Source organism: Ptychodera flava, chromosome 13 (genome assembly GCF_041260155.1).
Source record: "Ptychodera flava strain L36383 chromosome 13, AS_Pfla_20210202, whole genome shotgun sequence".
Lineage (NCBI taxonomy): Eukaryota > Metazoa > Hemichordata > Enteropneusta > Ptychoderidae > Ptychodera > Ptychodera flava.
Genome location: NC_091940.1, coordinates 7,837,980 through 7,850,129, shown reverse-complemented (window position 1 = coordinate 7,850,129; position 12,150 = coordinate 7,837,980). Strand labels below are relative to the sequence as shown.

General features: G+C 34.7%; 1 protein-coding gene across 15 annotated transcripts in view; it reads right to left on the bottom strand.

Annotated features, from left to right (window-relative positions):
* LOC139147295 (WD repeat-containing protein 97-like) overlaps positions 1 to 12,150 on the bottom strand; it is a 36,115-nt gene that overhangs the window by 21,543 nt on the left and 2,422 nt on the right. For 11 of the 15 annotated variants that reach the window (XM_070718329.1, XM_070718328.1, XM_070718332.1 and 8 more), the window contains exons 3-12: positions 10,911 to 11,183; positions 9,814 to 10,034; positions 8,618 to 8,836; positions 7,489 to 7,617; positions 6,837 to 6,882; positions 6,242 to 6,377; positions 4,893 to 4,994; positions 4,187 to 4,413; positions 3,930 to 4,002; positions 1,790 to 1,807 (exon numbers count right to left, since the gene is read on the bottom strand). In XM_070718329.1, coding sequence (XP_070574430.1) covers positions 1,790 to 1,807; positions 3,930 to 4,002; positions 4,187 to 4,413; positions 4,893 to 4,994; positions 6,242 to 6,377; positions 6,837 to 6,882; positions 7,489 to 7,617; positions 8,618 to 8,836; positions 9,814 to 10,034; positions 10,911 to 11,183 — 1,444 coding nt within the window. The remainder of the gene's footprint in view (positions 1 to 1,789; positions 1,808 to 3,929; positions 4,003 to 4,186; positions 4,414 to 4,892; positions 4,995 to 6,241; positions 6,378 to 6,836; positions 6,883 to 7,488; positions 7,618 to 8,617; positions 8,837 to 9,813; positions 10,035 to 10,910; positions 11,184 to 12,150) is intronic. The other 4 variants (XM_070718331.1, XM_070718341.1, XM_070718330.1 and 1 more) reach the window with 1 other exon arrangement.

The following is a 12,150-nucleotide window of genomic DNA, read 5'->3' as shown; positions in this document are numbered from 1 at the left end:
CACACTGCTGTATTTGTACTTGACGAAACTGACTTAAACTGGTTTAACTTAGTAATGGTATTCTAGGACGATTGAATACTTCACATTCTACCACAAGAAATTTCTGGCCTGTGAAATTGTTTCGGTGTAAATGTTTCACTGTTTAAAATGATAGTTTAATCAAGTATTCTTTTGCAGAATGGGATATAACTTTACACGAGTCACATTAATAATCAATACTGAATTTTTCACTTGCAGAGTTAAAAATCTTTGTAGTCATTGTAATACCAGAATAATCTTGAAAAGTGACAGGTGACAAGTGGATATTTCTTGCTTGCTATCACTGTCAGAGTCTGACTCAGCATTTTACTATAATTTCTAATTTTATTGAGTTTCTCCATCATTGATCAATTTTTATCAAGCGTACATGCAAGTACTTCATTTTTTACTATAACTGTTGATACATTGTTCACAGTTGCATATCGCTCAACATTGACAAAGTGAGATTATTTCCATGAAATGTTGGCAATACATCTTATCTGAAAAGAGTGATGCCTTTAATAATTGCAGAGAAGGTGCTTCTTCAGCTGTTTATAGACACAGAATCTGTTTGGTATGTCCCAAGCTGGGGCGTATGTCATTCAAATACTGAAGCAAAGTTAAAATAATCTTTGAGGAATACAGCTTGACATTACAAGTAAATTTTTGTTTATTCCATGCTCATATATCTATGGTTGTACACAGAGTTATGAAGCACTGTCATTCTTCATCTTATAAAAAGCAAAGGCTTTCATTGGTGTGCAAATTAGATTTCCTGTCATGTAACATAACTATTTCCATGCTGTTTCTGTAGGGCATTTTTCACACACTGGGAAATAGCTATGTCCTATCACATCATGATAAACTTTTGTAATTTGATGGAGCAAAGGCATTGACTGCATTTCTAATCAGGAACATGCCTCATATACCTTGACACTGACCTTGCTTGACCAGAATCCACCCATTGTAAGTATTATCACTATGATTACTGGTAAATTCTGAAAATTCACACTCCTTTCATAGTTTTATGGGGCTTTGCATGTCAGGCGGCAAACACACAGTTCTTCCTTGAAAGATTATTGTTTTCTATATTTTTCTTTACGGAAGATATTTAGATATTTATTTACAATTTAATTCACTGGGCATTTCTTGGATATTTTATAGTGAAGGTTGACATGACAGAGGTACATGCAGACAGACAGACAGACAGCACAAAATGATATCACTAAAACAATTGACAGACAGAATACTCTACGATGATGACAGATTTTATGAGTCACTAGTTTAGGCAATCAAGTGGAATAATGACTGGTGGTGAACTACATATACATGTAATACTGAAGGTTTTTAAAATATCTTTTATCACAGGTTTCTTCAGTATCCTGATTTACGTATATATGATTCTGATGATCAATAAAATGCAGACATGTTACATGACTGTATTCTATTAACCTATTTCAAACCCACTTATAGGTACAACCATGGTGTTTCCAATGGTAGGTTTGTACCAATATGAGTAGAAATGGGGTGTAAAAAGGGGATGTCTTTTTTCTGAGCAAGTACCCCTTCCTCAAGGTCTGCCCAAACTAGTGATGTAAAACTATTCACACACAGCTGGTACAAAATTATCTCCAAGACTAGGACAAATTTGGGGTATACATGTACAAGGGTACAATAGAGGTTTTACTGATGGTTTTAGAGAGTTTCTAACTACAGGAAGTGACATGAGTAGACGGGAATGCTGGGCCATGACAGAGTTCAATGTACTTACTACTCGAAGTCTCAGGATCTGAAAATTTGCATTGAGTAATCACAAACAAACAAACAAATATCAGCATGTTAGTAACATAAGAACATTTGCATATTAGACAAATACAAACACACAAGTAAAATGTTATTGTGAAAGACAAGACAATATGTGCACACCAGGAGGGTTTACTGTATTAACATGCAAAGAGAAAACCTTTCTGTGAATAAGGTGCATTGTTCACAGATATTTGCACTAAGATGAAATAATTGGTATTTCTCCTGATGATTATTGTTCAGATGCTCAATGCCTGCACTCTTGCAGTGAGACGACTCTGTACATGCTCATGTGACACACCTAGTTTGAGAACAATCAAATTCAGGATTCTGAATGAGTTTACTCAAAACTGTCTATAACTGCAAATATAACCACTACAGTACTGTGATTGGTGAATACAGGGGGTGTCACTCTCAGCTTACCAGAACATGTTTGGCAAGCATAAAAGTGTTTGAGTCCATTCACTGTAACTGTATGAACAACTTTGTTTGTAACAAATGATTAAGTCCTCACACTTTGCGATTGACATCTTGTAATATTTGTCTGTTCTTTGTATTATCAGGAGTGAAGTTGAGTCAAGTCTGAGGGATTAATCAAGAGTAGTTAACTTAAAAATCATGTTATTACTGGTTATATATCAAAGGGGTCAGGTAGTTTCATTGTAATAATCAGTGGGAGATAATGATGAGGAACTGTATAGGTTGCTCCCCACTGCAGACAATGTTATGATGTTATGGGGTAAATTTAGCAAGGAGTGGAGAGAAAAAACCCAGATCACTCCAGAAGGGAGGGAAGGGGAGGGGGCCACACTGATGCAATGCTGCCTGTGATACTTACTATCATATTCATGATCACACTCTGTTGTAGCATGCATGCAATGATTGTAAATGACAGATTTATGAATTGATGGTTCTATGAGGTGTGCAGTGGTTACCTTTACAATGGACACTTTTCTTGTCACACACTGACACAGAAATGTGAGCAATACATACATGTATACTATGATATGATTCTCTGGAATATCTTTGTTTTGTTCAATCCTACCCTGCAATGCTGATTCTTTGAAGCAAGTATTGTTACTGAAACATGCCTTTGAGAACTTTGGTAACAAAAATTATGAATTGAAGTAAGAAGCATCAGTAATAATTACACATTAATATTCTATTAATATTTTACAAATATTTTCAATTTCTGTGTGATTTAAATAAGTAACTTATGGATTACAATAAAAGTTTGGGTGTTTTTATTTTTCAAGTTTCAACAAACAGAATTTATGTCATTTTACTGACTGAGTAGATCAAAATACAGTAATGAACTTTACCCTGCAGTTTGTGGAAAGGTAACCATATTAATGTGTTTTTTACTCTGTAAATTTCTAACATTTGATAATTCAATATAAAAGAACTTTCCTCCATTAAGAACTTACACAATTTTGTAATAATTATTCATCTTGCTGACCCATATTGAGTACAACATGGTGCTTTATCTCATCCTGACAAAGCCTGTAAATTCAGGCATTTAAACATGCTTTACAACTAGTGATGGATGTATCCACAGTGCTATATACATTCACTAAGACATGTACAGTGAAAACGTCAGGCAGGCAGAACACCACTGAAGCTAACTTTCTAAATATAGATCACAGTGTGAAATGTAGTTGGCACTCACTGACTGCAAAATTTCATCTAAAAACAGGTTTTGCTAGTTGTAAAAGGGATTCATTTGAAAGTACATTCTTTCATAAGTTAACTGTACAATGCTCAACTGTACCATATTTAAAACTAACGAAAAAAGGTCACCATGACTGGAATGTAGGTTGCACTTTGCGACAAGTAAAGAAAAATTTCTCAGGAACTTTGTAACACTTTTGTGCCAAATCATCTTGTTCCACAAATCTAGATCTTGTGTATCTTGAAAAATGCCACAAGTCAAAAGTCTATCTTGCAAGGTGTGAAATGATCGTAACACTGGGAGAAATATTTACAAGGGAAAAGAGGAATATATTTTGTGAATTTATCTTTATAATAATAATGGGAATCATCCAGGAAAAAAGGACAAAAACAAACTAAGGTTTTGTGCATTGTGATATGATGATTACTGTACTTACCTAGACCAGCTGAGATGAGCTGATCATCTTTAGAGTTGGCAAGAAGACTCAGAACACCCTTGTAGCCATGCGCCTATAGAAAATAGTTCATATTCAAACATTATTTATTTGCTGTTATTTACATAGCAACTTTTGAACTTGGCAAAATATGTTGCAAACATCATGTTCTTTTTTGCTGTATGCATACTTTGTACAGTGTGAAAATAACATTTACTGATTTATGACACACAACATCCATGTACTCGGAGAATTCTTACCTCAATTTTGTAGGTGACTTCCATGGTGTCCCAGTCCAATACAGCCAAGTAGCCATCTTTACGACCACCCATGACCAGTGTTCTGTCCTTGCCTCTCATCTTGGAACTTTTCATGGGACTTTGAACTGTGACCTTGGCCGACCTGAACAGTCCTTTCCACACATCAGTTTCCAGGGAGTTCTCCACAATGTATTCATACAAACACAGGCAGTTGAAATGTTCTCTTTCTACAGATTCACAAAATGTGAGCCACATAAACTACTTGCAAAGCAATGGAATGAACAGTTACAAATTCTGTTATGTGTGCCTTGGACCTCCTGCAGGCTAAACTAGCTGTTCGGTTGTGCTCATTTTTTTGCAAAATCTTACTGTAATTTCCAATTTTATCTAATCATTGAAACAACACATTCATATTGGTTTGCTGTGAAGAAATTTAAAGTGACAATTTGTCATAAAAATTTATGTTTTGATGTACAGTTATGACTAACACAAACTTGACAATATTGCTACACACTGTCAAATTTGAAAGGAAATTATAGTTTAATCAATTTGAACAACATACATGTTTGCAAACCTTGGAAAATGTTCTGAAGATTAGAATGACTACTCATTGTTTGTTGATTTCTGCTGGAAGGACATGAGACCATGTTCCTAAAATACAATTTAATGGTTTCTCAATGGTGATTTCTCATTTCTTAAAACTTACCACTTCCTTCACTGCCCTTCCATGTATGCTTGACAACACTGGGATTGACTTTTGTGTTAGCCAGTACCATGTCACCATTCTTCAGAGCAACAAATAATGTTTCTGCGTGGTTAAAAACAGTGGGGTTAGAAAAAAGCACAGGCCAGTAGTCTCTGATTGAAAAAGCCATTTTGGAGCTGTCAGTACATATTTTTCCTTGTGACCCTAGCCAGGTTATGGTATCAATTTTAATATAGAAAAATACCGCAATTGTACGGTGTCGCTCACATTTGATCAGAATTGGTACATACCAGTACCAAAGATCAACAATAAATGTTGTTTCTATCTGTTCAGTGCAGGAAAATTCTACGTTTGATGTTATGACAATGATTTCGGCACAGTACGACCAGAAAAATAACGAGAAGTATTTAAACCAGAAAAACAAGAATGACAGAAGTTGGACATACTGCTACAGAGAAATAGATGTTTTGATCAAAAAAGGGCAAAAATTGTCCTAAAAACACAAATATTGAAATTTCACCACATTTTTTGCAAACAGCTTCTCAGCTTGTCAAAAGATGATCTGCAACATTTCACAAAATCTATTAGCAATATAAATCACTGGGCCATATGTATGTAATTGTAGTTACAGCACGCAATCTTATTTGCGCTAGTGATATGGATGTACATTGTATCCTCAGACAGCGTCGAACTAAAAAAAATTATAAATCTGAAAATTTACTCATTAAAAAAAATTGACACAGCTCTTCTCATTTGGGAAAAAATTTTTTAGAAATTTGTAAAAAAAATGTTCACAATTTCATTGTGACCACCCCCTCCCAAGATCTAATGGTCCATCCCTTAGTTTGAGCAGGTCTGTTCATATGTAACAGTTCATAAACAATGACAGGAAATGACTACAGGTCAGTGGAGTATCCTGTTTCAGCTGTTGGTATGCCACCACTCCTGAACATTTGCAGAATTTCCCTTTTTCTTACCTCATTTGCACATTTTTGACACTGACGTGTTCATTTGAACAACGTCACATCTCAACCCCTGCATCTACCTGTACACCAAATACTGAGATGGTAGCTTAGGCGGTATGGGAGCTTTTGCGTGTGATGGACATACATCCGCACACACATACCCACAAACATACATACATACAGATGCCACCGACTCACCATATAAGCTCTTTTTGGTATTTATATAAACACCAAATATGAGCTAATGACACAATGAAATCAGCGATGAAACACTGAAAACACTTCGGCCATTTTTCTATTTCAATCACTCCCTGCACTATTGCAAATTCTGTGTTGCAGTCAATTGTTCAAGTTGAAACAACAATGTCTGAAGATTATACTTACCTTCTGCTTGGGCATAAATTGCATCCACAACTCCAACTTTCCTATCCACAATCAGTGATGTGATGACATTTCCATTGCTGGGTGCAACCACTCTGACTGTTGCATCTCTAGTTACTACTAACGCACGTCGTGGGCACTGTAATACAATGAAACCATAACACATGAAATACTAATGCAACAAAATCTCTTGAAATTCTGTTTTCTCTGAATTAATTGAAAGCTTCATAAATGGTTGTTTAGACATGTGCTGGAAGATTGTCATTAAAAAAAAAACTTGAATGTCAAGTGAAAAACCTTGAATAAAATCGCCAGTTTTTTTTTTCAGTAATAACAAAAAAAAATCTCTGTAACTCCCCTTGCATATGGGCTGGAGGCCTTGAAACGCAATATAAACAAATCTTCTTTCAGTAATATGTGTAGAAGCAGTTCAATATTTAAATTTGTTGCATATTGAACCATTGGTAACTTCAATAGCATCTCATTTCATAAAATTCTGACAGATCATTTGAATTGTTGAGCAACGAATAATATCCCGTGACTGAAAGACTTATACTCATGAACTCATGTGACATCTCATAGTCATCTAAACACTCACCTCAGGTTCAGGTCTGTTTGTGAGCCGTATTGCATCTATTTTATGTCTGACAAATAAAAAGTAGGAACATCATAATCAATGTCAGGCTTCTCTATAAAACTATTTTTAGGGGTGGGCCACCCCTTCATTTTTGAGCAATCTATTCATATGTTAATAACAGTACAAAAGAATAACCTTCCACAACAAAGGAATATGCAAATTATGTATTGTTATGTAATTTTGCTGTTTTTCTGAGCTGGGGAGAACGCTGACTGTACGGTACAACTGATACAGACAGACTCTACATTCATGTTTAAGATTGTTCCTTCCTTCTTGTGAATCCATAGTACAAACTGAAAATTAAATTATCCATTACATGTAACACAAATTATGTAAATTTTAAATATTTGGGCAAGAATGGTCATAGTATATAAAAATGTACACAGACATTCATAGGTAAAGATACAACTTGCCCATGCAGTTCTTAATAATAAGCAACTCTTGTCTTACCGATACACTATATTTTCAACTGTAAAACAAACATTAAGAGATTTTTTGTACGAAATTTTCAATTATTTGGTATTTGCAGATTCCAGTAGGTATTCCTACATATTATTAAACAACATTATGAAGGAATGTAGTGGAATCACTATGCAGGAATTAAAGAACTTACCCTATTGCTGTGTGCATGGTGTGTATATCCCGGATTTTCCACAGAGAGACGGTGAATGCTGAATAGCTGTGTACATTGTCACATTTGAGGACTGTACCTAGACCATCAACAGGTTCTGCAGTTTCAATCCTGTTTAAAAAAAAAAGGATGCTACTACCCAACACAATAGAAATCTGACAGCATTGGAAAATACAATGTGGACAAATGAACACTAAGTATATGTTTGCACATGAAATTTCATTACCTATGCTATTTACCTACTTCTAACATTTACAAACAAGAGTCAATGGGGCTACACTCCACTAGCATAAACCTGTTTTTCTGGCTTCATATTACCACTTCAATTCAGTGTGTATCTATACCTTTTGTAGTGTAATGCTACACCACTTTCAAATATTGTAATAATAAATGAAATAAATATAACCATTCTGATATTGAACAAAGACAGGCTACGTTTGTTCCAGTCAACTTTCCCAATAATAGATATTCAAATATCATGTATTTTGAATAGGCCACAAACAGTAGAATCCCAAGAGATGACTGTCACTTAGGTCAAAGAGAAAAAACTGGGCTGTTCCGATAACCCAACCTACCCTATTTTTTGCCTGCCGACCCTAAACTTTTTAGAGCTACGTAAACATGGAAGTAAAAAAAAGAAAGGAAAAACCTATAAAATCACGTGTTCGTTACCTGGCATTTGATTTTTGCTTGAATGAGAACGCCTTTTATGTTTTTATTCCTTTATATGCATGATACGTTTTTCTGGAGATGCGGCAAGTGTTTGATGGCCCTGAATCCTGAAACGCGCTTATTTAAAAATAAAAATATTTTGGAAAAAATCCTTCCGACCTGCCTACCCTAATTTTTGAAAACCATGTTATCGGAACAGCACAACATATTTTTTTTGGCCTTATGAACTGGCAGAGTTGCAGAAAACTTCACTGTTGTCAAAGCCTGGACAGCCGTTTTATCTTGAATGGGGACACCAAGGTAAAATTCGACAGGTATGGAGTCCTCAACCAGCCATTTTATGGCAAAAAGCGTATCATGAGACACACATAATGACAATTTCTTCTTTCACAGAATTTTTATACCTGATACATGTGGGTATTTGTATAGCAATACTTACATGTCCACTTCATCACAGGTTTCTAAACTCCATACTCTGAGTGTACAGTCATGGGACCCTGAGATGATGTATGGTCCATATGGATAGACAGCCAGACAGCTAACAGCACCACTGTGGCCTACAAAGACTAGCTTCAAATGCCATGTTTCATCCCACATTTTGATAGTTCCATCTCTGGCTGCTGTGATCAAACACTTCAGTGGGTTGAAGAACAGCAAGCTGCAAGACACAAATACAGCACAACAACACAAGTTCTGTAACTATTGTCAATGAATACATATTTATAAAAATACTAAGAATCAGACAACTTTCAAAAATACTTGTATTTTTTACCAGTTGGTATACTAAATTATCATGTCTGAATCAGTACAAATTGTGTGATGCACGTGCATGTATTGCTGGTGTAAAAATTTGTAGTATTTTTGTATTCTTCACAGTAACAAAACTAGTTGTAAGTGACTTTACAACAGAATGGGAGGAATACGTTGGACACGTTGGAAGAGTACGTTAATATTCATCTAAAATTTTTAATGACTACTTGACATTATTTATCTTATCTTTTGTAGAATCAAGTAGAGAAGAGAGCAATTTAAGTAATAGTGGAAGATGATGGAATAGTATGTACTGGACAAATTTCTGCCTCATCATAAATTTTTCAAAATCTCTTTGCAAAACTAAATATGTTCGAAATAGTTATTTTAATTGATTAAACCCACACATTTCAAAATAACATTCTGAAATATGTCTGATGACAAAGCTTTTTCTCTTGAACCTCAAAAAGTTGGAGGCAGCTGCAGATACATGTAGCGCCCTCTATGGCCAGTCAAAGATATATGCTGAGCACAGACACAGATGTATTGTGCTGAGTGAAGCAAGGTAAAAGTCCCCAGGGTGTGATCACCCAACAATAACTGAGTTCTTATGTTTAACAACAACTTGTGAAAAGAATTTGTGAAAGAGAAGTTTATTGCCTTAGTGCTTTTTGACAAACAATGAAACAGATCACAGAGAGAAAATGTTGGATGCCTCCAGAGCCTATTACAAATAATAGCATTTTAGAAATAGGATTGTAAGGAAATGATATTTGAGAATTAAAATACGGTATTAATCATGAGAAATTTATGTAAAACCAGTGAACATAGATGGTTTAATTCATGATGTGACATTAATTATGCAAAGATGTATAAATTTATCACCTTGTAATATTCCTGACATGAAGGTCTCTTTTGTATGTGACTAGTTTGCCTTCATAAAGATTGAACACTGCAACTGCAGTACCACATGCTGTGAAAGCTCTCTGAGCTCTGCTGGCTGTGTCCTCCAGTGAGATTAGTGGAAAGATGTCTTGAGCAGTCAGACCCTCTTTGGCCATCTTCCTCGGGATAAGGTGCTTGGCTGCATATCGAAAGCTCCATGACTGAACAAAAAGAAAAAGAATGCTATTTCAATACAGTAACTATATTTTGTTTAATTGAACTACAAATTGCACACTTCGAAGATTTCCACAACTTTAGGAGAGTTGAGAGAGAGAAAACAATTTTATAATAACAAAATTACTCATGAGCAAACAATAAAATAAATCGGTTGTTCAAAGTATATTGGAGTTCTGTACCTTCACTATGAACACGATGGGAACTTATTTGGGGGAATTGGATCTTTACATTTTTTAAATTTCTCAAAAGTGTTAGGTGCCCTATAGCTGAATGTTGCAATATTACAATTACTCCTAAAAACAAGTGTATTGCTTAAAAAGGAAAGCAGATGAGCTTACATTATTAGATTAAAGCGACATTACTTCACTATCCAATTATCCCAATTTAGTTCAAATCATGTTTAGGCTCTATTATTTATAGCCACAACTTGTTTCGAATGAGGACTTTTGCCTCTTACAATGAACTGTCTGTCTTCCAACAGGCTTCCCCTGACCACAGAAAGCTGATATTAAGGTACCTGTGAGAATTTTTGAACTTTTGTATCGGAGTATGATGATAATTATTGCAACTCACTTGTAAACCAATAATCCATTAAATTAACGATTACGTCAGCTTTCAAGAAATATCAAAACACCAAAAGAACTCCCTGAACTTAAACCTGCAAAGCAGGATGTACATTAGGGACCATACACAGTATTCTCTAATGCCGTCCCCACAATATCACCTGGAAGACATATTTTAAAACATTCAGCCTTTGTAAGGCTTATCAATTTTGGTAAACAAATTAAACTCTGCAAACAAAAACAAAAACAAAAATAAACTATAACACAGTGCATGAATTCCATGTCTTTAATACTTACTGTAACATTGCCAACACCAGCAGTAACTATTTCATTACACTGCTCATTGTACACGACGGCATAAATCTTCTGAGGTACTTTGCCGACAGAAATAAGTTCAAATTCATCAGACAACAAAAGTAGTTCATCTCCACCTGGTGTCCAGCCAATGTATTCATTGACTTCCTTGGCATGGATCAGTCTGGTAAACTCTTCATCTGGCTGAATAAAGTCTTTCTTTCTTCCATCCAAATGGAAAATGTTGATACCCTTACAGTCAACGGTCAAGTACTCCTAAAAATGGACAATCAAGATGATACACTTTAATGATTTGATGTCTGAACATAAACAATGAAATCTTTCAAGCTAGCTCTTATTTTATCTTTTTTTGTTCATTTGGTAATGTTATTATCTCACAAGCATTATATTTACACACACACACACACACACACATTATATATATATATATATATATATATATATATATATATATATATATATATATATATATATATATATATATATATATATATATATATATATATATATATACACACAAAATGTATACAATGTGCCCTCCCGGTTATCACCATAATGGATATATATATCAATATTGGTGAAGAATTAAGAAACAGTCACTGATTTTGTCAAACTCAATAGCATAAGATGTCTCATTCATATCATAACTTGCACCTGCCGTCAGCTACTTGACACATTTCATTAACATGTATGGTACACGCTACAAGCATTTACACACTGAAGTTATGGTACACGCTACAAGCATTTATACACACTGAAGTGCCCATGGTGCAAATATTTGTCATCACATACAGTACTTGAAGACTTTAAAGTTTATGATGATTTCCGTTATTTCTATGATATAGACCAAAGGTCTTTCGTTACAATTTGTCAACAATTTAATATTTTAAAGCAAACTGTAGCATGTGCTATCTGCTATTATATTAACATACACGAAGTTTTCAAATGTTTCTTAAATTATCGTCGCAGATCTTAGAGAGTCATTTAATTAAGTATTGGAATTTGGTACAATATTAGAAATATGAAACAGTTAATACTAATTCACATCGCTTTGTACCATAACAGTAGATCCTTTATCCATGCCTTCTATGAAGAGATGTCTGTACAAGGTATTAAAAGTCAATTCTGAGGAACAGCCACTTCTCTCCTTTACTAAGCAATATTGTAGTACTTCTCATGACATCAGGGATGAAGATATCTGTTTATCAACTCATGTGTAGTA